The sequence below is a fragment of the Synchiropus splendidus genome, chromosome 19 (genome assembly GCF_027744825.2).
Source record: "Synchiropus splendidus isolate RoL2022-P1 chromosome 19, RoL_Sspl_1.0, whole genome shotgun sequence".
Taxonomy (NCBI): domain Eukaryota; kingdom Metazoa; phylum Chordata; class Actinopteri; order Syngnathiformes; family Callionymidae; genus Synchiropus; species Synchiropus splendidus.
The window spans coordinates 6,318,316-6,346,035 of record NC_071352.1 but is presented as its reverse complement, the minus strand read 5'-3'; the positions used below and the strand labels follow the sequence as shown (position 1 = coordinate 6,346,035).

Below are 27,720 nucleotides of genomic sequence, written 5' to 3'. Positions count from 1 at the left end.
TGTGCAGCCAATCTCTGGCTCGTGACGCCACCGAGGCTGGGCTCAGAGGTCTTCCATCACAATACTTAACACACCCACCGCGGACCAACACTTGGACGGAAGACAAAGCGACGCGAGGAGGACGAATGATACCCGGGACAACCTGCACCTGCTGGCCGCGGACCCGCGCGCATCACCTGTTATTTCCTCGGAATATTTACTTCGATTGAGGAACAACGCGACGACTGTCTAGGAGGAGATTTAACGTTCGTCCGACTGAGGAACAGACTCTGAAACATAACTTCGAGCAGAAGATTGGAGGAAAGAATAGCGCGGCTCATCCAGTCACCAACATGAATGAATGACTGGCAGACCTTCTCTTTGCAAAGTGGACTCACGATGTCCTTTGATCTAACTGGAATAAAATAACTCTCGTCGGAGTCGGACAGAGAAAAGCATGGAGTGTTTGACGTAGATTGCGTGCGCAATTTCACCACCGCTGCTTATCGCACCTCAATGCTTATTACACCCAACTATGATAAAGATGATCATGTTCCGTAGATTCAGAGTGTTGCTACTCATGGTGTTTCTTGTGGCGTGCACAATGCACATCATGATAGACTTGTTACCGAAGCTGGAGAAGCGCGGAGCGGAGAGCGACGACGCCGGCTGTCAGTGCGCTCACCACCCGGCCGGAGAGGCGCAGGGCTGGGGCAAGCAGCGCGTCAGGACCGCGGCCGAGGCGGGCTGGCCTAACAAGCACACGCTGCGAATCCTGCAGGATTTCAGCAGCGAGCCGGGCTCCAACCACACGTCGCACTCTTTAGAGAAGACCACGGCGACAGCCGGGGGGAGAGCAGAGGCTGCCCGGCGCCTGGGACTCGCGGTGGGGAAGACGGAGGAGCACAAGCCGCTGATCAGGGACGCAGCTCGGACAGTTCCAGCCCGTGATGTCTCCCGACTGACCGCGCTGTTCGAGCATCCTCTCTACAAGATCGACCTTCCTGCTCTCACCGACGCTGACACTTTGTTCAACGTCAATACAGACATCAGGTTTTACCCCAAAGCAACAGGGGGGCAGGGATGGTAAGTAAAAAAAAACAGTCTGTCCGTCTATATATATATGAACTCAATCTATCATTTTCAACAGAATTACCAGACCTATTTCTTCAGTAAACGATCTTTCTACACTGACACCAATATATTGAGTTTTATTTCATACATATTTCTACTGACTCCAACATTTCCTATGCCGTTTATATTTCTTCATTTGTCTCAGAGACTCACCAGTCAATAGACCATTTTATCTAAGTGATCCAGTCGCACTTTCGACAGAGACAAACAAGGAGAAACAATCACATTAGTCCATAATAGAAACATTTGCTGCCACTAATCTTCTTTACTCACCATCTGCCCTGCTGTCATCATGTTTTCACATGCAACTTTCAGACTATAAACCAGCTGTTTTCACATGCTGGATGTCACAGTTACAAATGACAAATCAGGCATTCATATTTCATGCTTTGGTCAAACAGTTTAACAGCATGGCCTCATTGTTTTAATCCCTGCCAACTTATTGTACAGGCAAACTGATGACGGAAACGAGGAGGATGAAGAGTTCACGCCCATGTCGGAAGTGTCCGTGGAGTCTTACCCAAACTGGCTACGTTTCCACATCGGGATCAACCGCTACGAGCTCTACTCAAGACACAACCCAGTGCTGGATGCTCTGTTGAAAGACCTGGTCAACCAGAAGATAACCAGCGTGGGTGAGTAGGAATAGCATTAGAAGTGCCCCCAAAAACACCTCTGTAAAAATAGGTTTTAAGTCATTCTTATTAGGACAACAACTCTGAACCATATACTCATACAGTACACACAGAATGCTTCACAAAACCCTCCACAAAAAAGCAGTCACAGATTGCATTCTTTTTATGATGGGACTCACCTGTGCAGCAACTACTGCGTTCCCAGCTGCAAGCTTCATTTCTCAATTAGTCGTCTGCCATGTGGTTAATTTGTTTCTTCCACACTAAACCCAAAATACCAACAGCATCATCACAACATCTGTCACTGGTGTGAGAGCACTGCTGCCTCTCAGAAGCCAAGCAATAAAGAACTCCGATTGTCCCAGCAGAGCTGGATCTGACCGTAGCTGCTGTGGCTAGCAGGAAAGATGTCGAAACACGACTCTGCCTCTCTGTGGCTTCATGTCTCGTACAGTGTGGATCTTCCACCAACTGTTTCAGTGCAGAAAGAAATGCTAAATTACCAGCAGTAGTGTCATGAATACATTCCCTGCAGACATACGTGAGCAATGGATAGTAAGCTTCTGATACAAACACAAGTCACTTCAAAGTGAGGGCGTTGTGCGTGTCATTAAAGCTCAGGCTTTGCAAACTCCTTATGTGGTGAAGTTTTGCATCACATCAACGTTTCTTTGCATCCTTTTGTGTTGTGATTTTCAAAGCGCTTCCAGGGAGCGGTTCAACACGCTGTGATATTTCTGCTCGAAGAATCACACTATAGAAAAAGAGGCCACAATTGTCCCCTTCATTTCTGCTTGGGTGCGCAGGTTTACAAGTCTGTTCAGCAGCCGTCTCTCCTGGGACCTGATATGGATTCCTTATGCATCAAATAGTATGTGTGTGAGAGACATGCGAGACACGTGTGTGGACCTGCCTCCAGACCTACACTCGCAAAACACCCTTCTAAATGAAGCATATCACCAGTGGCGGCAGAACCCGATTGAAGAGACTTTAAAATTTGCACTAGCTTTTTTTAAGTTTCAGACCAGACACACCTATAAAACACCCTGTTTACACAGCAGAAAATGCAGCTTTCCTCTTTAATTGGCACCACTCTTCTGTCTCCTGAAAATCACCAGTCACAGACGCTAGAAAGTTTCTGTGTTCAGCACTGCAGTTGTCGCACCCTCCCCTTCCCTTTGTCCCTCTTTGTGTCCGTCAGCGGACGCTGTGGCCTTTTGTTAAGGCATCAGTGCGACTCATAAATCATCGGGACGGTATCGCGAGGTGGCACAGGTGAGAACACAGTGGATTTATCATCACGCCATGCCAGCGGACTCTGATGTTGTTGGGGATGCCTGGAGCTTTTTGAAAGACCAGCGGTGTAGGAAAGACGACACGGACGATGATTAATCTCTGCTCAGAAAGAGCAAAGGATTGTAAGATTAACAGATACCTGATATCTATTTTCTGTCACACTCAGACTTGAGGCCCGGGGGAAGTTAAACCATCACATCCTGAGTCTGGTGCCATTCTTAGCTTATAAAAACAGGAGACAGTAGTTGAAAAGGTTTGCTGGAATCAAATTTGAAACATATATTCGCCTCATTTTCAGAGCTTGGAGGGTCAAACTGAAGGCCCGGGGGCCAACTCCGGCCTGCTAAGTCATTTAATGTGGCCCGTAAATACACAAAATCAAATTTAATGCTGAAATAAGTACAACACAAAAGTCAATTTTTGGCTCCAAACCTGTACATTTAGGCAACTCTGAGTCTGGCAACCCAGCTAGTCCTTAACAGTAGCGGCTCCAGCATGTTAGTTTGTGGACCTGGCACTACATATTACAAGACATATGCTGGACTTGGTTATTTCAAATAGCAACTCACTGGGATCACAAAGACGATTACCTTGTTGTTTGATAAGAGAAAAAAAAAAATCTTCATCACAGTCCCTGGAATCGAGGTTAGTTCCACCAGAATTGTAGCTTACGGTTTCAAAGTCGCTGCCTCCATGTCTTACGTCACTCATGCCATTATATCCTCTTCAAGTTTAATCTTCAAACTTGCACTGTCAGGGCACTGTCCACTTGACCTGCAGCAAATCTGGTACTTGTGGAGGCTTAGTGCTCTCACAGTATTCTTTTGTCGTGATTATGCCGCACATCCAGGCGCTCAGCTGGAGTCTGTTGTCGACTGAAAGCCTATTGAAAAATGCATTCAGCCTCTGTAAAAACCACCTGGACAGTATTGACTGCAGTCAGTGGGTGCGATTAGCACCGCACAATATAGAATAAAAATGGTGGTAATGACTCCAGTCATGTGTTTACTAAAGCAACCTTTTATGGTTGTGGTTGCGAGAGTTGGTTAGAAGTACATAAAATCTGCTATTAACAATAAACAATCTAGCCAAAGCAGATAAACCGTGCTCCGTAAAATCAACATGAGAGTCCAGATATGCTGTTTTTGTGGAGCAGCGAGTGAATGGGGTTTCTCGAAAGGGTCAATAACTAGCTCCTCGTATGCCTCTTCCAGCAATGAAGTCCGGAGGAACCCAGCTGAAGTTGATCATGACCTTCCAGAACTACGGACAAGCGCTGTTCAAACCAATGAAGTAAGTTTCAACAACAGCCTTGAATTAAAGCGCGATTATTCGTGTGTGTGCTGTGACCTACATGTGTGCGATGCCAGTCTGGGTCATGAGTCTGGGGACATTGACGTTTGTTCAACCGATGCCACAGTTTTACAGCTGAGTTCTCCTCTCATACAGTTCTGACCTTTAAATACTCTCCTGTGAGAGACCATGCATGAGACAATGACAACTGTTGTGCATGCCTGCGATTGCGTTTCGGATGGGAAATGATCTGTCTTTTAACTAACATTAACAGATTTACTTGTTCATTAAATGAGCGTTGAGCCCTCAAAAGACGTCTTAAGGGAGACAAATACGCTGGCGAAGAGGTTTAAAAATCCCACCCTGGTCTGAGTCAGTGCCAGCTTTGATGGCGTCCAAGCCAACTGGGCTGTGATCAAAAGTAATGGCAAGGTTTGCTTGGATTATAGAGTCGCTCATTTGAGAGAAAATAGGAGGAGAAGACAAAGAAACTGCTGCTTTTTTTTTCGGTTTGGAGACAAGGGCTGGAAACTGCAGTCACGCCTTGACAGGCTGTTCTGATCTACCTTGTGATGAGTCCCGTTAGTGGGAGCAAAAAGAGTTCACAGCTATTCATTTTTCCATCAGCTTGAAGAGCTGCATCTCCTCTGATATATGGAGAGGCAGAAAAGTTCACTAAAGGTTGGGTCAGCGGCTTCTTAAAAGCTGAAAAGGTACGAAACTGAAGTGACTGCAGTTCCACTGTTTGCAATGACGCCGTATGTTGCCTTTTAAGTGCGGAAAGTTCCGGGAAAAAAAAGTCCATATTGTCAACTTAAAAGCCTCATGGATGAGCACTGACAAAGTATTCAGTATCAAGAAACATATTGGTTGTTAATAACCGCAACAGTTTGTGATCATTTGCATTGAGGCAATCTGTCATCCCACATGCTGTAATCTCAAGACAAAAGGCTCGATTTAGCATTGGCTTCTGCTGAAGTTCATCTCAGGTGGTGCTTAAGTTTGAGTTTGAAAAGCTAAACTCAGGTGTTTTTCCTCACGTGTGCGAGAAGACGGCTGGTCTGACAGCTCGCCAGACACCCCCGAAATATGTTCTCTCTGTGCGGCTGTGGGAAAAAGTTCAGACTTCATCTTGGATTTGATCTGTCAGACTAATTCAAGGTTGTGTTTGTGATTTACTGCGCTGCCAGACTCTCGGCAGAAGTTGCTGGATTTATTTTTCAGACCATATTTTGGTGCTTAAGGTCGCAGTGTTTCTCATCCTTGTGTTGCTCAATATTACTCATCATAGCCAATTAATATAGGACTGAAATCTTCTGAGTCTTTTAGCCATTAGTGAGGAATCAAGATTTTAAAGTCTTCTCAGAAGTTCATTTGAGCCCCATGCTGAGCGCAAACATCGGAGCTGCGAAGGAAGCAAGACGTGCAAAGAGAAGGAGCTCGGAATAATGGGAGACAGATCAGAAGCGGCGATACTTCAGACAGATGGAGAACAGTTGAGCCTCAAAGGAAGTGGATCTTCCAGCTGGATCGGAGTCACAACGCAAGTCCAGACTCTCGTGTCATCCCTGCCCACTCTTTGCCAAGATCCTGCCTGTTGTTTATGAAGCTCCTGCCATGAGGAATTGAGAGATATAAGGCGAAGCAGAATCATTTTCAGGAGATTTATTCTTGGTGGATTTGGAATGTTTTATTCATCGCAATAGTGGTAGAAATAACTCTAATCATTTGTTTGTTGTGTACATGTCCTTCGGGGGACTGTTAAAATGGCACACAGGGCTCATAACAGGCAAAGATCTTAGCTTGAACATGGATTGTATATAGGGCACACATGCCCATTTTGCTGCAATCATTCCATGTTTATGCACCGTTGGCAATCGGTACACATCCTATGCTTGTGTTTCATCTGCGTGAGCTGGATTCGTTTTGACAAGACGGGCTCTTGGCACTAGTAAAGCCACGGGGGTCTGTCGTGTCGTCGGCAACATGCAAATTTATCGCGTGCGGGGTTCTTACACAACAGAAGTGCAATTGACATTCCCCAACCAGCCCTCTATGCTGAGCGGCATCAGGACCGGAACAATGTAATGAAACCTGGAATCTGCCTCCAGCCCCCGCCGCTCATCGATCCGACCATGAAACATTCATGATTGTTTTATTGATTCACATGCAAAGTGCGGGAAAATTGAGTCGCACATTTACACACTTTGATTGCGCCTCGCTTTTTTTTTTTTTTTTCCAGTGAAGTTGTAGAAATCTAAAAGACACTCATATATCGAGCACCGAACTACTACAACAGTGGAGCTGACGCTGCAGGTTTCCATCAGGAACCGGGGCAGATCGAAAAGAGCCGTGCGGCGAAGAAACACATCGAGGTTCAGAAGACTCATTCTAATCTGAACTGCACCAAAATGAAAAATGCATGACTTTTTTTTTTCCCTCTGAACCATGAGAGAAGGAAGTTACTGCTGAGATGTTTCTGTGGGCGTTTTCAATGCCAGGTTTCAAACTGGATGACGGTCACAAGAACAAAAGAATATAAAAATATCTGTTGAAGTAGTCTTGCAAGTGTTAAGAACTTAGGCTGTACTTTGCTAGTCAGGATCATCCATATTTTGCATACTTGTTTGTATGCATTTTCTGACAAAATGCTTAGGTGAGTTAATAGTAAGCCGAGCTGTTTACAAGACCAGCCTTCAAGCACCAGCGTGGAGGTCGCGGTGAAGTTTGCCTCACACATTACGGTGCTGAGCCTGCAGAATGTGTCCGGAATGTCACCTTCAGGTGATGTTTGCCATGCACTTTTGCAGCAGAATTTTATGTCTATTTTCACATACAACTTCAAATTAATATTATAAGTTTTTACAACACATGGAACACACCAAAACAAGTCAGAGCTGTCGCTTGCTGATGACATCACACTATGTGTTCAATGCAGTATGGTCAATACTAGATATACTGTAAAATGACTAGTGGAACACAATGAAGGAGGTTAGACGTCTTGGAAGAGTAGCCGTTTGGAAGAACCTCCGTTTGTGTTGCGTCCAGGACGTCCCTACTTTAGGGTCTTCCAATGATACCAGAGTAAACCAAAAAGTGAAAAAAAAGATTATTCTTGCAAAGCTTCTTCTTCTTACCAAAATCCAAGAATGTAACCAGCATAAAAACAGTAGTATCACCACGTACTACTGTTTCAAATGAATCGATGAGAGTAACAAAAAGGCTTATTCAATTTACAACTTCTAAAATATCACGAAAGCCAGAGTTAGTTGGACTCTAAGTGCAGATTCAAACCCGACAGCAAATCCTCCCAGAACCCAGCCCGCACCTTTCATCGCGAGGTCCCTCCATGAATCTGCGAAATTATATCCTCGTAAATCCCTGCTAATTATGAGCAAGCCTCCACCCACCTGTTTGTCACGGTGGCATAAATCCAACTGGTAAATCACAAGCTCTTCTGAATGAGACGTTACCTCCGCGTGTGAGGTAATGTCAGCGCGGTGTGGCGTGGAGCGTCTAGACCACAGTCAGATTACTAACAACAAGGCAGATGATTTTCAGAAAACGCCCTGTAACTAGTTGTCAAGACTTGATGAACCTTTAAATGATTTAGAGTCTTCCTGTAAATAACCTGTTGCTTTGAACAGTGCTAAACTCAGAGGTGTTGAAGAGCTCCCAGAAGGACAATGGGAGTCAGCTGGATTGCATGAACTGTGCACACCGTTGAGAGATACTGTCTGAGCTCACAATGGGCTCGCACAGATGAAGCGTGTGACTGAAGACAGCTGTTCACACAGCTGCCACAAGTGCACACAATTGTCCGCACACTTGATGCATTAAGAGTGAATGTGGGTGGAGGAGGGGGGGGGTGACGGAGTTCAGGCACCCTCCATCACCCACGGCTGGTGCCGGAAAACCCACATGCAGTGGGCCAAACCACAGCTGAGCTCCTTCAGTCAAATCCAGGCATAGCTTCCAGAGAAGGTAACGATTACACGAGTAAATCCAGACTATTCACTATTCAAAGCTAATGTCAATCCTCTCCTGATTTGGGTTGCGAGTACTGGACAACAAGCGACGCCCTCCGTCTGAGGAGCTTCCCAACTCACACACAGGAGTAGTCAGAGTGAAGCAAGCAGGCGGCTCAGGACATTGAGCAATTTGTCTGGATCAGAGTGTTGAAATCAGTGACAATCCGAGAGAATCACATGTGGATTGTTCATAAATGGAGGACTTGTGCACATGTGGGTGTTCGTCTTCATCACCCAGGACATGTTTTTTTTAATGCTTTCTCAAGCCATACAGTAGATGGTAACATGACAGAAACATCAAGGGTCTCAGTCACACTCTTTGTATTGATAAATAACAGTATTAAGGGTCGCAGTCACAGAGCTTCGGCCATTTTTGTAGTTTGTTCTTGTCGCTCTCACCATGTAAAACAGCACATTTCGAGTGAGGTGCAAGTCATTAGCATGGCTGCATACAACACTGCGCTAGGACTAGTTTAACAGATATAAGCAAGAATAAATACAAATCGTTAGGAAGAATAGTGTTTACATACTGAAAAAGTTATCGACAGCTAAATCAAAAAGAGGCTGACAAATGACTACACCCTCCACTTGAATAGGTTTGACTCCGGGTCCAAGTCCAGATCAAACACAGTTTGCATTACAAATACAGAAACTTTATACTAGCCTGCCGAGAGCACACTAGAAGCCATTTTTGTAGTCCTTATTGCCTTTTCCATTCATTGTTTTGCGCCTGGCAGCCATTATGGAAACGTTTTAAATAACTTCAAACATTTTTATTTTGTTGCTACTCTTGGCTACTCTTCCATTACTGATCTTAACTAGCCATAAGTTGGCAAACATACATTTATTTTGATGCGTAGTTGTCATACTCCATGAGTATCTGTAATTTGAACACTAGAGACAAGAAAAAAACACTTTTTAAGAGTGAAAAAGTGACATGACCATCAGTCAGCATGAGGGTGAATCTGAACTACAACTCAAAGTTTCCAATCTTGTGTTGCCTCAAGGTCTGTTGAAGTAAAAGTACATGAGAATACAAAGTGATTACTCTCACTATTTTGCACCGCTGTGTGAAAAACGATCTCGATAGTTCGAGAACTCATTGATGTAGTCCAAAAAGCTTGTGTGTTGAAAGGTTGGCCAGCAAGGTAGCAGATTCAGTTTCCCACACCTGCAGGTGTTGTATCCTGTTTTCAAAGATTCTAAAGCCTTCGATTGCACCAGCTACTGTTGATTTTCAATATTCCCAGATGACTCTGTATTAATATTTAGAACAGCCTTGTCAGTGGTGAAATGTGGGAGCACCGCCCTCATGAATTCCTCATCCTTGTTATTGTGCTATCTGGCCATCCAGCAGTCACTTTGCTAATAGACTTCCTCAGCAGGTCACATTCAGTTGACTTTTAATCTTCTCTAATGTGGCTGAGGACTGATCATCTTACAGAGCCTCGGTTTTTCTCTCTCAGATCGACTCTCATCATTTAACCTGAGACAAATACACTCGTGGGGTTGGGAGATTATTACATTTCAATCCATAGAACAAACTAATGAGTCCTTTATCTCGCCCATGTCGCGCAGGAAAGTTTCTTGACCGGCTGCACTGAGCCACGACAAACGTTCGGCGATCAATGAAAAGCGAGTTGCTGAATGTCGTGAAGGGAATTAAATCTAAGTAAAGATGTGGAGGTTCATTTTTGAGCCATAATTAAGTGATAAATATTTGCATCCCTCTTTTCTTCAGCTGTATATTTGCCTTCTCCTTTCGGCATTTCACAACAGCAGGTCCTCCAATCGTCCTTCCTAGCCTTCATGTCCTTCTTTCCTTCATCTCAACATTTCCAGCTCACTCAAACCTTTCAATACCAACTCCTATCCTTCACATTTGAATTCATTTCAGTCCCCACACAGACCCTTTTTTTACCTCCAACACTGAGAGTCACATAGGGATTCTTCTTATTTCAGTCTCCTCTCGCAGTTCCGCCACATGCACCCTCTCTCCAACACACTCTCTCATAAATGTTTTACTAGGTCAACTCCTGAGGAAGAAGTGCTTTTCATCCCTCGCCATCCCTTTCTCCCTCTCTTTGACCATCCCTCTCTGCTGCCATTCCGTGCTCCTCGCAGGACAAGATCACTGAGGCGGTGCTAATCCTGTACTTGTCTCTCATCGCGCCTCATTCGTTTATATTTTTAGAGTTTCCTCTCTCTTTGTCTAGTGTCACCATGTGTGTTAACCAGTGTGTTTCAAATCATTTAATGTAAACAGACATGAGATTATATTGATTTACGCTGGGCTCTGAAGAAGATTTTAAATCTGCTCTTAAAGAACTGAACAAATGTGCCCCAACTAGCCAACCATAGTTGCGTTCATTACACTTTGGACTTTTTCAGTTAAAATCTGTTTTTCTCAGCTTTTATACGTGAACTTTCTTGCTTTCCATTTTCTCCATATGATAATCCCATATTTTATCACATGTTGCTCTTCATTTCAGTCATTGTTTTTATTTATTTCACTTCACTTTTATTCATGTGCTCATAGAATAATTTGCTTTTTAATGTAGCGTTACGTGCCGCGGCTATCTTTACTAGCACCCGCTCTTCGCAACATTCCTAGCGTAGCAGTAAAAACACTACATGCCCTTCAAACGACCACATCTGAAAATGTGATGCATTATTAGGCCTTGTCTTTGACGCTGCGGTTTTGTTGCCCCAGTACACCTTATAACATTGTATAGGGGAATTACAAGGTTCCCAGTTGGAATGTCGCTTCAACATTTGTCTGGAATTATTTCCCCCCCAGGAAATAAATCCCCGACATTTCAACTGCTTTTTAAAGAACAGGATGGCATTCCAGCATAGATTTATAGTCCTCTTGTGTCTCACAAGTTTGTATCCCAAGGCAGCTTCTGAAACATGCAGTCTCGTGCACTTTATCAGCGGGGATTTCTTGAGCGTAAAAGCATTAAATGCTTTGATGTTGGTGACTGAAAAGAAAGTCAGCTGTTGTCAATGAGACCACACGCAAAATCGAACCGGAGAGAGAGCGGCCGTTGCGTAATGACCTTTCCCAGGTAGATCCATCACAGCCCGCCTGACTGGGTCTCCGCGGTGGAAAATAAAACAATAGCTCTTCTAAAGCGACAAAGAGAGGGACCATTGTGGCTCTGTAACTTGGGCTTTTCGCGATACCATGCATGGAGGTTAATGCACCCATTGTGGGGTCGGCCCATGCATGTCCATGCAAGGTGGCAATTAGGCGGTGTGTGACTCCCCTATTCCTCCTGAGAGCAGGGAAGAATGCTGTCATTGTCCGGCAATTTAACTGGAGGAGTTCTAACTTGGGCTTCGCTCATTGTCAGAGCAGGATGTGGAACAGGGCTGCCGTGGCCAGGTCTGGTATCAAAGTGCCAAAAAGGCTGGAACCTGATCCAGGGGTTTGCCTGGGTCAGCCTTCTCCTCCCACACAGCAGCCCCTTCTGCTGTTTTGGGCTGCAGCGGTGCAAACAGTGGGGCCTCTGTGCTGGAGGTGCCAGCGGACTCTCAGTCAGGGCTGCAGCTGTTTCTGTACTTCCAGTTGATCGAACCCAAGTCTTTCAAATGCAGTTCAAGTCACTCACTCGATAATAAATATCCACGACACGTTATAAAAAAAGAAAGTGGCGGACAATGTTTTGCCCCCTGGTTTTCCTAAAATTATATGCCATGTGACCATAACTGCTGGTTTCTCAACAACCTTCTGTGATGATTTTTCAGCTTACTGGGGGTAAAATGCATGAAATAAATTCAAGACCGCAGATTGATTTTTAGCTACCAAACTGTTGTCAGGGCAATACATTATTTTTAATATCCTGACTCATTAACATGGCCTTTGAACCACAGTGATGCCAACGTAGCTTTCCCTCAGAAAGCATTGTTTAATTCCGGGTCTGAACCAAAATTGTTCTTAACTAAGGAAGTGCTTTCTTGTGCAGTACACTTTCCGGTACTGGAGGGGGTGATGTCGACCACAGTGGCCCGCATTCAAACAAACACTGCGCACTCTTAATTTGACAGTAAATGGGAAACAAAATATGGCTTCGCAGAAAATGCAGAAAAGAACTGTGTTTGCTTTGAATATGACCATATTTTTGAAGATTGAAAAAACATATTTGTTAAGTGCACTTTTTAATGCAGTTTAGGAAGGGATGGGTTCATGGTGCCCACTCCACCTTTTTGCTAAAGGTCATTTGGTCCCTACCAGACATAAATCCTGTAAACCATCGTAACCCAAGTTATTATCAGTTATATAGAAAATTCTGACAGTTATGACGTAAGTGCTCCCATGTAGCTTGACCTACGGTGGTCTGAAGTGGACAAAAGGTAACTCACACTGAGGAGGGATTCAGGTGGAAGGATAAATATTTACAAAAGTAAAAATATATATATATATTTCACTTACAGCATGTAATAAATAGCCTAATCTGAAGTAGTCATCGTCCCCACCACTTCTCAAAACCAACCGAGGCCCTTATTTTAAATGCTATAATCTTAAAAGCCCTAATGTCATTATTGTGCAGTGATGTTTGACGGTACACTTAAATGAATGCCTTCAATAGGAACAGCACATGTCCCAACAATGTTCCCTCTTCATAATGTTATTGAGCATACTTACAGACTCAACTTCAGCCATAATGACAGACTTGAACAGCAATAAATTCTCACAGAACCGTACAAACAAATTCCTCAGGTCTCTAGTGAATGAGATTTTTATTTTTTATTTTATACACAGCAGACAAACAGACTTGTGGGCCAAACTTTCTCCATTTATTTTCAACTTCATTCTTACAACTTACATAAGCACACATTCCATCCCAGCGTCTAGGGCTGTCACCACTTCCGCCTCCGCCACCATCATCCACTCATGACCACAATGACATCTCTCACCCACCACTTACCCTCTGATAGATGGTTTCTATTTAGAAAGCAGCATCTGACCAAAAACCACTGAGCACAACAAGGCTGTTGACTGAAAGAGGAAAGTTCAGTGGTGGCAGAAACTAAGCACGGGCGCTTGTTTTTGAGCTTCTGCACCGACAGTCTGGCAGGTCTCACTGTACCGAGGAGCGGCTCACCTCTCTCTGCTCATCGCTTGACCTCCATTTTCAATCTCCGTTTCGGGAAGTTTGGGTGGATCAATGAAGTAATCTGGTCTGGTTCAACCTTAAGAGACCACGTTTCTAAAGATCCCTCCTGTAGGGTACAGTTGCAACACTGAGTCATTGATATTGATGGGTTATGAACGAGTATTAAAAAAGGAACTGCATAGCTCACAAAGGCTCATTTTCTCGAGCAGAGCTTGTTGAAATTTTCATTTAAAATGCAATGCCCCGGGGATTCCTCCTACTGTGCATAATCATTTCAGGAAACAGTAAATCATCGTCAGGAAAGACAAGAATAGGCCTAATATAAATCTTTTCTCATCACATGGGGTGACAGATTAACAGTCGGAGCTTCGGATTTTGAACAAGTCTTGTGGCGCTGGAGGAACAGAAAGAATAGGAAAGAAAGTGAAGTTTTTTGGCAAGTCCGGATGCATTACGGCTTGGCGAGTGAATTGAGTTCATATCTGCTGCTCTGTCAGTGAGAGAAGTGGAGCAGACAGCATGCAGGTGAATATGCATCTGTGTCTCCAGACTACTGTGTTCTCTTAGTGGGAGAACAAAACCTAACATTACAGGGAGGTCGCAGTGACGCTGCTGATAACTAATGGCTTTCAGGGAAGGAATGGAAGTCAATGCAATATCCTTTATGGTGATTAGGAAAACAAACCCAGCAGTATGTGTTTGGGTGCTGCGAGACTGGAAAATTAATTCATAACAGGATTGAACATAATTTTCCCTAATTGATGCGCGCGCTGCTCAGGAACTGCTTAGCAATGATCAAATAAATGCTCACCGCTGTGCAGGTTTCCACGGCGGTCCCACGCGTACTGTAATCGCTGCGGGTTCGGCGTTTCAGCCGGTCGCTTTTGGAAACGATGGTGGTCTATTTAAAATTGCATGGTAACTGCTCGCAAGAAAATAGATGGATTTCAATTACGGCTGATATTCTATTCATTATTTGTTGTTGTATTGTCATGCTTCATGCTGGGAGCATGTGTTGCTGGTGTTTAATGTCAAACAAAGCTGCCGCTTATTTCCATACAGTCGTGGGAGGTTGGAGCCTGTGCTGGCTACTTTGGGTGAGAGATAGGGGACACCCTGGAAAGGTTGCCTGGCAGACACACATAAAACTTAAGTCTAAATTAGAGGCTGAAACAAAATGTATGTCGATGAAAACAGTCTTTAACTCATGCTCCTTTAAAAGGAAGTCTAAGCAGAATGTGATTTAGATTTTTGGAATTGTATTGCATCATAAGAGATACATGCATTAGCTTCACTATCCTTCAGCGAACTCCTCCTTTTGTCAGCCATTACAAGCTGTATGGGCCTGATAAAATGAATCTTCAGGGTTTGGCCCCCAGGCATTGAGTTCAACACAGTGGCACTATTGCATTGGAAAAATGTAGACGTGAATATCCAGTTATTAGGGCCCAATAACCCAGAAGAACTGTCCAGAAAATATGAAACAATCATCGCGTTAGAATCATTTTCAAACGGCAGAATAATGGCCTGTTAATCAGGGAAAAGTAAGAGGCTCATTTCATCCCAATCATCCAAAATAACTGTGTTAAACGCAGAGTTCTTGGCTGCTAAAGCATTGCCTTCCCGAAACTTAAAATAACACTGTGTTGTTGAAGGCAGCTCCAGCTTCCTTGTCACTCCCGATCAGCTTCCCCATGAGAGACAAACACTGATGCTAATGCCCTTCGAAATCATGTGTGGGTCGACGACTGTGGCACAAACAAGAGCCGAGATCTGAGTCGGATCTGGTTGAAATCGTATTGATTTTTTCTTTTCTTTTTATGGAAGTGCTTCTGGCCTTTGCTGATCTTTTGTTTGCCTTTAAAGACCGGACGTGTCATGGTCTCTGTTTTCCCGCATTATGTGAGCCAAAATCCTCGGAGCCCGACCCCCACCTCCCGCCCTCCGCCTCTGAAGGATGGAGACAACTGTTCAGAATCGAATTATTCTACTGGAGTAGAAGTTCTTTTGGGTTGGGTGAGAAATTCACCACGAGATTTTTGTCTCCCTTTATTGACCGGGCTCCAACCCGCTAGCTCGACACCTTAAAGCCTCTGTTCTAAAAAATCATTGCATTTGTGTGTTTTGACATCTAATCACCCAAAAATACCCAGGGTGCTTTGCATAATTCATGCCTTCGCACAATACCTGTCATGAAATGTGCTCCCAGCTCAGACGGGTGCTATTGAAAAAAGTTAATCTGCTGTGGACGGATTTGAGAATGCACCTCGGTGTGGCTTTGTGGCGGGAACACTTGTGATTGTCGAGGATAAACCAATATGCCTCTTGTTTGTTGTGTGTGTTTTGCATTAGCAAAGGCGAAGCGGAAAGGTCCGGACTGTCATTCAAACAAATGGGATGCGGAATCCTTTTCATTCAAGTTGCTTTCATGGTAAAGTATACTCAATAAACCTGCTAATCGCTCATATCAGCTTACAGAGGTTAGCATGCCTGGGGAAACAGCCTTTACTGCAGATCGCTATTTTCCAATACGATCCAAGTGTGACCACAAATGGGATTTCCCGACCTGGTTCCAGTTTTTAGAGATTGGAACTACCCCCATCAGCTGGGTTACTTAGATAGCAGCCGGATCCAGCTACAAGTCATCAGATCCGCATGGGAATCAGACGCGCTACTTGCCACAGCATCAGATCCGAGCTGGATCCGCCAGACAGGTATCCTGCACAGGATCGCTATCTGGAATCGGACTGCCATATTTCCCCCACACCTGGATGTGACATGTATCCCGGCCAGTTGTGTATATCAACTTGATTTTGCTACCCTGGCCTGAAAATGGATCCATATCAGATGTGGCCCATTGTCCAAACAGCCTGTGACCCACATCCGGAATGGATCCCATAGTACATTCAGCCCATGTACAGGCCAGATACATTTTGCTATGAGGCAAGAAGGTCGATCAGAACTAACACTACCAGTATAATATCTGATCGAATCACCACTTTGTTTTCCACACTTGAAGAGAAATGACATCAAACCTAGTACCCCTATCTAATATCGGTCAACTCCGATACCTTCTGGCCGATCACAAGAGCCTTTAAAAATAAATAAATAAATAAAAACCTGACCTGCTGTCTCAAATTTTTCACCATTTTGATCTTGTTTTCCTGAAAAATAAACACATCAACACAACATTGAGAAAGCTATGTAACTCTTGTGAGGAACTTTCTACACCCAACACAAAGCAGTTCTGTCCCCACAAAAATCAGTTTGATAAAGCCGCTGCCTGGTTTCCAAGTACACCCACCATACGTCCCCCAAGGTGATGACTCATGGAAGTGTCCCTGTTGTGAGTAAGTTAATTAATTTTCTGGTCTACATTAGGAGAGGAGGAATAATTAAAGACGACGAAGGCGTTGATTGTGGAGAAGTCCTTGGGTGACACTGACAGCTTGCTAAAATAACGTGCACGTCAGGGATTCACGAGCTGCCTATTCTCAACGGCCGTTACTTACCGACTGCTTCAGAGAACAAAGTGAAACGGCGACAATTGTGAGCCCAAGCAACTGATTCCTCCTGAGCTGGTGTCAAAAGCGAGGTGTCATCCAAGATCAAACCACACATGACAGTGCTGATACCTCCTTTAACTTCACAGTTTGGGGCTCAACAGAAGGAATATAATTGCGCTACAAATGCATCGCTATATTTAGCCACAGAAGTCTAAATCTGGATCAGATTATAGTTGCATGAGGAAAAGATAATCCATACTCGCAAGCAAATTTCTTTTATGTAATTCTAAGATCATCTAAAATACATTTGAATTACGCACGGCGATATGCTGCCTCCTGTCGATGGAGCTTGTTTGTGGCGGTGTTGGCGATACAAATTGTACTTTTAATGAGCCTTTGTCTTGAATAATCCTCTTTTAAAAGAATTTCAGAGGAGCTCTTAGTATTCAGGTTTTGATAGTCTGGTCTTTGTTGATGATGTTGTGTTTCCTGTGAAGCCACACTGGGCTTAAAACACAGTGTGTAGTTAAGAGCAGCAGGACTTCACAGGCCCATAAGCCATGGCCTGATTTCTGATACATACAGACAGTGACTCAGAGCCATCTGGACAGATGAGACAGTCGGATCGGCTCCGTCACTCTCTCTCTTGGTCATGACTCAAACACACACAGAATTGTGGAGAAACACTGGTTCCGGGGGTTTCTCAATCTCAAACGTTGCCAGAAAACTCTGGTGGTCGCTGATAGTGACCTAGCCCTCGGCGTTGGGCTACTTCTCTCAAATCGCTGGATGAGGTTTTGAAGGCTTCGGTTTGTGCCCCCAGCCGTTATTGTGGACTCCTGTTAGACAGCCAAAAAGTTGAGAGGAGGAGGAGGCGGGGGAGTGTCAGAAAAGTATGGGAAAACTGGTGGGGAGAGTTTGATGTCGGCAAAGGGAGAAATTGAGATGACTTGGTGTGAGGCAGGGGAGTGAAAGCTGGAGTGGCTGAGTCAAGTCTCTAATTTAAATGCACATCACTTTATAAGGAGTTTCTCTGCTGCTCCAGCTTCACCACATCAGGATAACAACGAAGAGCTATGTTGGTGAGTTAGACTGTTGATCCCAAAACCATCAACCACAAACTACCAGGTCTCAGACCAGCGCCAGGCCACAAAGGAAGAATAATATTGTTCAAAGATTTACTGAAATGCAGGTGGTCTGTGGTGCGACGCGAAAGGGAGTGAAAGGCTAGCAGCATGTAGCATGTAGCATGTAGCATGTAGCGCAGACCTGGGCAAAGTGCGGCCCGGGTGCCATATGCGGTCCTTTGCCTGTGTTTTTGCAGCCCTCATGAGGTCAGACTAAAACTACAACAACTACAACTGATAGGTTGTCATTTTTTGTCATTTTTTTTTTAAACCCCGTTTCCATTTTAGCAGTGCTGGTTCAACTGTACACATTTTACACATTCATGACCCCATTTTTGTTTTTACTTTTCATTTGTCATTTTCCTCAAAATTTGGTGAAAGAAAATTCAAAATATATTTTGAAATAAATTGCCTTTTTATCTTCAATGTGAGGGCCATAGTTTTATTATTATTTCTATTCAAATAAGATGCATATAAAATGAGTATTTATAGGTTTCATGGTGTAATTACACTTTGGAATATCCTTGCTTTCATTGAACCTTTTATGGTTAATTTTTTTTTTGTTAGCTAAGATTTTTTCTGTCACATTTCGTAGTCATTGCCATCTTTCTTTTGGCATGATGGCCCCTCACAACAGTCACAGTTTACAATGTGGCCCTTCAGGAAATTTAACTGCCCACTTCTGATGACGCAGTTCATCAACGAAGAAGCTTTATGAAACGTGTATTGACAATAGTTCGTAGCAACGGCGTTCATCAATCGGCGTACTGTCGTAAGTCTGTTTGACCCGTCAATCATTTATCCACCATAAATAGCATAGTCCCTGTCTCCACTGAAATCATATTTGACTAGAACAAGATGGGAAAATTAAGAGCGCCATCGTAAAGGCATGTAAAATACACATATGTATACTATAATTGAGAAACACAGTCTCCACCTTTGACCACCGCATTCATCCCCGCCAACTGAAATCATCAGGCTGAAAAGGTTTTATCCCACAGCCATTTCTTCTACTGTCTTTCATCCGCCCAGCTGCCTGTCATCTTGAGCGGCGCGGCGAGTGCTTGACAAGGTGCCATTGACCCACACGAGCGCAGAATTTATTACTTGTAGGTCTCTCAAACGCTCCAGCAAGAAGAAAAAAAAAAGAAAAAAGCTGTGAAGAGTGCAATTTAACTGTAGAGCAACTGGAGACATGAAGCAAAGGTCAAGTAGGAGGTTTTTGCTCCACTGATATTTGCGAAACAAGGGAAGTGTCAAAACAAGGAGGGATTTTTTTTTTTAATTCCGAGGAAATAAATGTTGTACATGCCTGCTGAAAAACCTGCCTGCGTCCATTGTATACGCGCGTTAAAGCGCTGAATATGGTTTTGTATGCCTGTATTTGAGCTAGCTAATCTGAGCGCACACACACACAGGACAGTGGGGTTTGACTATAGATGTCAAACTCTCCTGTGGATTAAAAATAGAGACAGATCTGCTGCCTCTGCTCCTCTTCAGTGCGAATATTTCAATGTGAGGTTGGTCTGTATGCACACAGCCATTGCTGTACCTTTAGATACCCAACGTCAGGGTTTCCGCTACATGTTAACCAGCGGCTTATATGAGAGCCTTCAGACAAATGATCTCTTTTTAAAGATGATATCTCACATGATCAAACACAGTAAAATGAAATGGAAATATCGAAAGAGCAGATGACACATAACGCATCATGGAGGTAAGGATGAACATAACGGTTTTAGGAGTGTTTTGTCAAGGAAAAGTCCCAAAAGAAGCATCATAAAGGACAAAGTCAGAGGCTGGCAGAACTCACGCAAGTCACCCATTCCAGCAGGACATATGAAGAGATGTACCTGGTGAGGACGGGTGCAGATTGGAGAGATGTCTATGTCACATGACTGAAAAGTAGGGTTTTTATTGTCGCCAATTCAGAAAATAAACTTTCCTCTCTGCTTTATTGCTTTTTTTGGTAGGGGTTCAGGGGGAAAGTAGCTTCGTGAGTGTTTCAGAAAATCCTGGCAGAAACTCCAAATGGAATTTAAGCGACAAAAGCAGCTGATTCTGATGTAAAATCAATGTAGAGCCACGATTACATGCGACAAATTGCAGAGGAGACGCCCCATGTTTCAGGACGCATTTGTCACATCAAACGCTCAAAATCTGACTCTATTTGCCCTTGCAATTTTGAGTTATGACAACACTGTAAGATGGTGATGGTGAGTGTATCGTGACCCAAGTATCGTGATGCGTATCGTATTGTGGGCTTCTTGCCAATCCTCACCCCTAAGCAAGTGATTTCGATCGTGAGCAAGAGCTGATAGAGTTTTATAAAGCTGGAACCTTTTAATTGTGGTGCCTAACTCAACCATACAATGTCACAACCAAGTTCCTCAAATTGAATCCATGTCGGTGCAACTGCTGGATTATTATAGGATTATTTCTGAAACTTTATTCTGCAGCGCCCTATGCTCAAAAATAACTCCCCCACTCCTCGCATGGGTTTCTTCTGCAAAGAGCGTGTTTGCAGCCGCTGCCTTCGATGTCTCAACTGTCTGAGCGCAACCGTCCTCTGTAAATGTTTTGGCCCACAAAAAGATCAAGAGAAGTGCCGACTCGGCAACATTTCGGTCTCTCGAACGCAAACAGAGCAGCACGTTGTGCCTCGGCTCGATAACACTTGAAGCCATGCTACAGTCTTGGAGGTGTGTGTTTTTTTTATGTCATAAATCCACAATAGCACACTTGAAAATTCTATACCGCCCCAGCGCTCTGCCACTGCTAGTCCTGAAATACAACCTCAGCTGCACTCGTTTTTAAGATGACTTGCTAGAGAGATGGATCCTTGTGTGACACTGGCTTCAGTCCACAAGTCGTTCTTGTCGACTCCCATCATGGCCAAGCTGAGTGACATGTCATGTCAGGGAATCTTCCTTTATTCTAGGCTTTTAAGAGTTCTGCACTGCATCCTTTTTCAGTCTTCATTTCCCCAGATAAAAGCACCATTAGTCTGCTGCTCGCTGAAGATGAGAAAGCAAAGGTGACAACTGAAGCAAATTATTTATCGATCAATGAACATTTGAAAGGAATTTCAATTCCACAGATTTGTCTTTTCCATGGAACTTAAGTGTTTGATATGAAATATACATAGAGAGAAGGAGCCGTTAAAGGACGTTATGTGTGACAGGAATTCACTTTTCTGATGACTAGGACGTGAAACGACTCATTTTTGGGAACACTCGGTACCCTCCAATAACACAAGGAGGCCTGCTAAATATCACTCTCTGTGAAATAATGGCGCTACTTTACCAGACAGGCGAGAAGATTTGAGTTGATTCTGGTACTGTATTCGGATGCCAAGTGGTAGGAACCAAGCTAAACTATTTATCTGATTGTTACAGTGGAAAAGTCCAAAGATCTGAAAGCCATCAGGTGGCGAATACAGATTTGTATGTTGTTTAATTTTCCTCCAAAATAAAACCTTAAAAATTGGGGAATATTTTATACATATATAGTATATGGTTTGTAACTCCTTTTCATTGTTTTTATTATTTTTATTATTACTTAAACTTCTTTACTTCAAATCACGGCATTATTTAAAATAATATCTGTTTGTTTTTTTTAATCATTAACAAAAGTCTAGGTTTTAAAAAACATTAGTGACAGAATATGCAAGTGAGTGTGTCTCTGCTAAACAGACTGAGAGAACAACTCGATGCTTTAAGCTTCCACTGACTCACAATCATGACTGACAGCTGCGTTTAGCGAGCTAAAACGAAGAACAGAATCTGAGCATCCAGCTTCCTCTCCTCGTGCACACACTGATTTCTTGCCTCCAGGAAAACTAAATATCTAGCCGAGCACATTTTCAGAAGGAGCTCAAATATCTCCAGTCACATGACATCGCCCTGTAATAGAAAAACGTTTTCCACTTAGTGACTCGCCAGTAGTGCGAGTTTATTTATACACTTTTTCCAGTGCTGTTGCTACACATTTTGAGGTGTCATTTTCATGCAGGGACTCGTCCACTTGTCACTCTTGATCAAATCTAAATAAAAAAAGAAAAAGTGGGATGTCAAAAATGAGCATACAGTTTTTACAGCTTAAAGACTTCATAGCCATTGACGGTTCCTCCATGTATCTTCCAGACAAACCCGGGAGCAAGAAACACCTCCAGACTTCTTCTATTTCTCCGACTTTGAGAGACACAACGCAGAGATCGCTGCTTTCCATTTGGACAGGTAACTTTTTTTGACATCAAGTTGATATTTTCATATTGCTCTGTAAGGTTTGATTTATTTCACAACACACATTTTTCTACAAATTTGTATTCGAATATCAGAGCTGTCTCAAGACACTGTCTGACTGATCCACCCTGGCTTCACCCTCCTCTTCTCCTCTCTTGATGTCAACAGCAGAATTAACAAAATTAAGTCCACAAAAATACAAACCCAAAATGTCGCTTGTTAGTAATAGTACTGCAGTACAATGTTGTACAGTAATATAGCGTCAGGTCAAACTGCGGCAGGAGGAGGAGAGTTTTTTGCGGAGGAGCTTTAGAAAGCATGATAATTTGGGTTTCTTGGGCAGATAAACAGCGTGTGGGCAGCGAGGGTTGGTAATTACCTAGCAAACACTCTCTCTTCTGCTTGCAGCCAGATGAGGTCAGCGTTGTTTGCGTAGGCGACAGGACAGAGCTGTCCCATCAGGGGGCTTCTTACTCCTTTAGATGCGCTTGTTTTTAGGGTGCGGACAGCAGCCACCGCTCGGTGGGTTAGTAGTTAATGACTTCACGTTCGATCGTGAACCTGCTGTGTGAGCTTTTGAAAAACAACGTATGACTCAGCACACAGTGACTCACACACAGGTGCCCCTTTGTCATGGGGGTCCAGCATGACGGGGCGGTTTGTGAGTGCGTTCCTCTCCCGGCTTGGGTTACCTTCACCTCACTCCCCTCAGGCCGCCTGTCTGAGAGTCGCCTGTCTTAGTCGGCGGGTCAGTCGGACAGCAAACATACAGAGAGAGCAGCTAAACACAATCTCAATAGCGGCTTTGTTCCGCGCGCCCGAGAAAAGAAACCGGAGAGCGAGAGATAACAACCGAGCAGGAGGAACCTGATCACCACGCACACCTGCACAGAGTTGACTGAAGGTAAACATGAAAATAAAGATCCTCTTAATGACCCAATTCACAGCCGGTGTGACAGCTGGAGGAGATGTTTCCAAATACTGTGGTAGAAAATACAACACACAAATCTCCGTACGAGCAGTGAATGCAACACTGAATTATCCATGAATTATTCCTCTCTCCTTTTCCATTTCAATCCGCATTAGAAAACCATTTCTGCGGCTACAGATGCAATTGCGCATGTTCATGACCACCATGTTTCTCTGCAGAGTCTTGGACTTCCGGAGAGTTCCACCAGTAGCAGGGCGGCTGGTCAACATGACTCGAGAGATTCGGGATGTGACACGGGACAAGAAGCTGTGGAGAACTTTCTTCATCTCACCAGGTAGTGATGAAATTAGTGGCGCAGTAACACTAGCTGACCACAAGGTGGGAGTGTAGGACTGGGAGGAAAGATGGAGGACGGTTGTCTCTGTTCTGCCAGAATTACTGACATTCATATGATGAAAATGGAGACAAGGAGAGTATTGTGAAAATATGGTTGTTATTTTACATGTCTAAATTCTTCTGCTTTCAAATCTAAAATGAAACACTTTCCTGTCCTCCAGCCAATAACGTCTGCTTCTACGGCGAGTGCTCCTACTACTGCTCCACCGAGCACGCGCTGTGTGGCAAACCCGACCAGATCGAAGGCTCGCTGGCGGCCTTCCTGCCAGATCTGAACTTGGCCAAGCGCAAGACTTGGAGGAACCCGTGGAGACGATCGTACCACAAGCGCAAAAAAGCAGAGTGAGGGAGCGAAGCTACACAACAACCACACTCACATGCTTATTAAACAAATAACATCCATGTATTCACCAGGTGGGAGGTGGACCCAGATTACTGTGACGAAGTGAAGCAGACACCACCCTACGACCGCGGAACACGACTGCTGGACGTCATGGACATGACTATCTTCGACTTCCTCATGGGTCAGCTTTATCTCCAGCACATACACTGTATGATTTCATGACGACAAACTGAAGCAGTGTTGTGATTTCAGGAAATATGGACCGGCATCATTACGAAACCTTTGAGAAGTTTGGAAACGATACTTTCATCATTCACCTTGATAATGGAAGAGGGTACGTAGATTCTCCATCAATAAAATTCATGGCTCAACCAACACATTTCCCATCTTGTCCTCCCTTTCACTCTACCTCACAATCCCATCATGCTTTGCTCTCATCTTAAAGCGTAAAACCACAGGTTTTGCATTTAAAAAAACACATCTGTGAGTTGAGATGACTGAAGCAGTGAGCTTTTTGTGAATGACCATGGAAGAAACTACTACGCTTCATTCTAGCGCCCCTCAGTGGTCAGAATTAAATCGGAAAAAAATGTTGAGATGCCTCAAATGCATAACAATATCCTCGCTTGTCTGTGATGTCAGACTTACTCACCATGAAGTATTTTACTGTACTCTAAAATCCCACTAACATTTTGACTTCCTTCACAGGTTTGGGAAACACTCTCATGACGAGATGTCCATCCTGGTGCCTCTCAACCAGTGCTGCAGGTCAGACTTCTCCTCAGAAAAAGACTTAAAGTGGAAGCCCAGGGCAGATGGCTCCCTGTCATGACTTATAAATGCTGCATCCGCTGTGTTTTCATATGCTTAAAATATCCTCGTAAAGAGTGTAAGAGGGTTTCATCAAAAGGTGACACTGCTCTTGGCAGTCGTACATGCTGACCCCTGTCCACTGCAGACAAAGCGCAGTGATAGCTCCAATGCCACTTCAAACAGTGTTATTCCCGCTTTTCCCACCAGAGGTCACCATCCTTCTCCTATGTAATATACACGGCAATGCGCCTTTTCATGAAATGCTTCTACTGTACATTAAAAAAAACTCATTCTTGTATGTTGTGATTCTTTTGTTTCCAGGATAAGGAAGTCGACTTACCTACGACTTCAGCTTCTGGCCAAAGAGGAGTATCAGTTGAGCTTGCTGATGGAGGAGTCTCTGCTCAGGGACCGGCTGACCCCCATCCTCATCCGGCCCCACTTGCAGGCCATGGACCGGAGGCTCCAGTTGGTCCTGGAGGTCCTGGCCGCCTGTGTGGAGAAAGAGGGCTACAACAGTGTTGTGGAGGAAGATCTAGTCAGTGACACGAGCACGCAGAGGGGACCGGGACACAGGTAGTGAGGCTGGACTTGGAACACTGGGACAAGTGGACGTCCCTCCGCCCTGCACTCCTCAAAGTATAAGATGAATTCAGTGAATTCAAAGACTTTTCATCGACGAGAGTGTCTATGTGAAGCTTTCGATGGAGACTTTCGTTTTGGTGTGTCCACAGACCAGTGAGTCACCGCTCTTGTTTTTGGATGAAATCACTCTCACCTTTGTCAGTAGTGCAAAACCAAAACGCGCACACAAAAGAGGGTCAGAAACTGAGCTTTATCAATAGTTTGGGGTTAATGGTGGAGTAAATGTATGTGACAGGTCTCAGCTGCCGCCGTCATGTTTATTAGTTTTCATCTCACAGGTCCAACATATCAACATCCACAACAAGTAAGTCACAAGATCCAACAATTTCAACACTGGAACTACAATATTTGCAGTGTGGTCGTCCCACAATGGCTACATTAGGATTGCACCCAAAATATTCCGCTCTACAGACATTGCTGCTATTCATCATTTTTGTGTTTAAAGTTGAAGACATTTTGCTTGACCACATATATGTGTTGACACACATTACTACAGTGTTATAACACAAAGTTCTCAACAACACAAATGATAGTTTCACGTTGCCTTATTCCACATCAGGTCAATGGGTTGATTTTATATTCCATTTGCAGTTTCATAGCACAACTTCTATTCACCACATGCTTTAAAAACATGCAACTTTTTGTATTTCAGACCTAAAAATATTCTGTTAAATTATTGCAGTTGTGTGTTTGTTTTTTATTAATTGAATCGCAAAGAGCTCAGATCCACTGTTGTTGACCAAACTTTATTAATGAAAGAAATTATGTCAGCGCTTCAGGAAAGCAGCATTTTAGCAACAGCTCATGCTATAATTTGCACTGCTTTTTAATTTGTTGCGTCCAAATTAGTTTTTTTTTTTTTTGTTTTAATCGGGAGTTTGATTGCTTTTGCATAGGTGTCACCTTTATTTAAAGATGTTCATCAACACACCTGAATGTGTTTGAGTGGGCGGCGTGAACATGACATGGCTAGCGTCCATATCTGGGGGAGAGGTGCTTTTGGTCATTTAGAGGGTCTGCGATTCTATTTCTGTTGTTTCTTTCGTGTAAATATGTGATGAGCTGCGCCGCACAGTGGTTCGCTTCTGTTCTCTGCTCTTGCATCGTTACTGTGAAGATCTGTTTACTAAATGAATCAAGTGTGCAATAAAAAATAAATAAAAAACCCAAAAAATACGATCCCGCCGTGTGTGGCGAGAACGCTCCCTCGTCGTGTTTTTAGTTCCGCTGTCTGTGGTGCTGAAACAAAGAAAAAGCGCTAACCATGGTGCTGAAAGTCAAACAAGCGCTGTCCCTGGTTCTGAAGATTCACTCAAACCCAAACGTTGGATTTAATCTATACTACACAGTAATTTATTAACACATAACATGCAGTATATATTCGTCTTGTTTTTCTGTCAAACAATTACATAGAGGTCTTTCTCCGGGAGATGGCGCCCTTGTTTTGTTAAAATTACATTTTGGGCCGACTCTACGTTGCCGGACAGCATATTTGGGGAGCAAATCGGAGTCACTACAGCGGACCCAGTTAAGCCACAACACTACAACAACTATAGACTGTAAACTTTACAGTCACTCTTTACTTCTCGGTTGCTAGGCAACAGGCGTAGCATTCCAAGACAGACTTAAATTAATAAGTACTACAATTACGATGTATGTATATAAGGTAGAAACAAGATACGTCAGGATGTTGTTGTTGTTGTTCTACTCAACGGCCACTAGATGGCGGAATACGCATCTCAATAGTGAAATAAACCTGCGCACTGTGAAATATCAAAGCCAATTTAAATTTCTTTTTAATGAAATTTAATGATCTCCATGTCAGTTTGGCTCCTTCCAGCTGTCCCTCTTCACTTCAGTCCATCCCAGAGCGTCCTCCTCTCCTGCCTGGCAACAGTTACTAACACCGGTGCCCTCCCGTCTCCATAGCAACAGAGCTATCCTCTCCCTGCCCTGCCTCGCCTCACATTGATTGAAGGTGTGTGCGTGTGTCGGAGCCGGCGTTGACCCTGACCCTTACCCCTCCCCCACTGCCCCTGGAGTGAACCCGAGATGCAGTGTGGAAGGTTCACCTGCTGAAGAAGGCCGTTGGTTTAACAACCCACGGAACCACCACAAGCGTGAAAAGACCTATAAATTGCTTTACAAATGTAAACACTGACAAGCGACAAGACTAAGAATTCATTACATCCACATAGTCCTCATTTAATTACATTTATTAAAG

The 27,720-nt window shown here is 43.8% G+C and overlaps 1 protein-coding gene across 1 annotated transcript; it reads left to right on the top strand.

Moving 5' to 3' along the window:
* On the top strand, nucleotides 1-26,792 carry fam20ca (FAM20C golgi associated secretory pathway kinase a). The gene is made up of 10 exons (XM_053852063.1): nucleotides 1-1,065; nucleotides 1,564-1,748; nucleotides 4,259-4,337; nucleotides 22,270-22,362; nucleotides 23,518-23,633; nucleotides 23,857-24,037; nucleotides 24,110-24,219; nucleotides 24,291-24,372; nucleotides 24,747-24,806; nucleotides 25,173-26,792. Exons 1-10 carry the CDS (start codon nucleotides 515-517, stop codon nucleotides 25,429-25,431), a joined length of 1,716 nt encoding a protein of 571 aa, XP_053708038.1. The 5' UTR covers nucleotides 1-514; the 3' UTR covers nucleotides 25,432-26,792.
* Nucleotides 26,793-27,720: the final 928 nt, after the last annotated feature.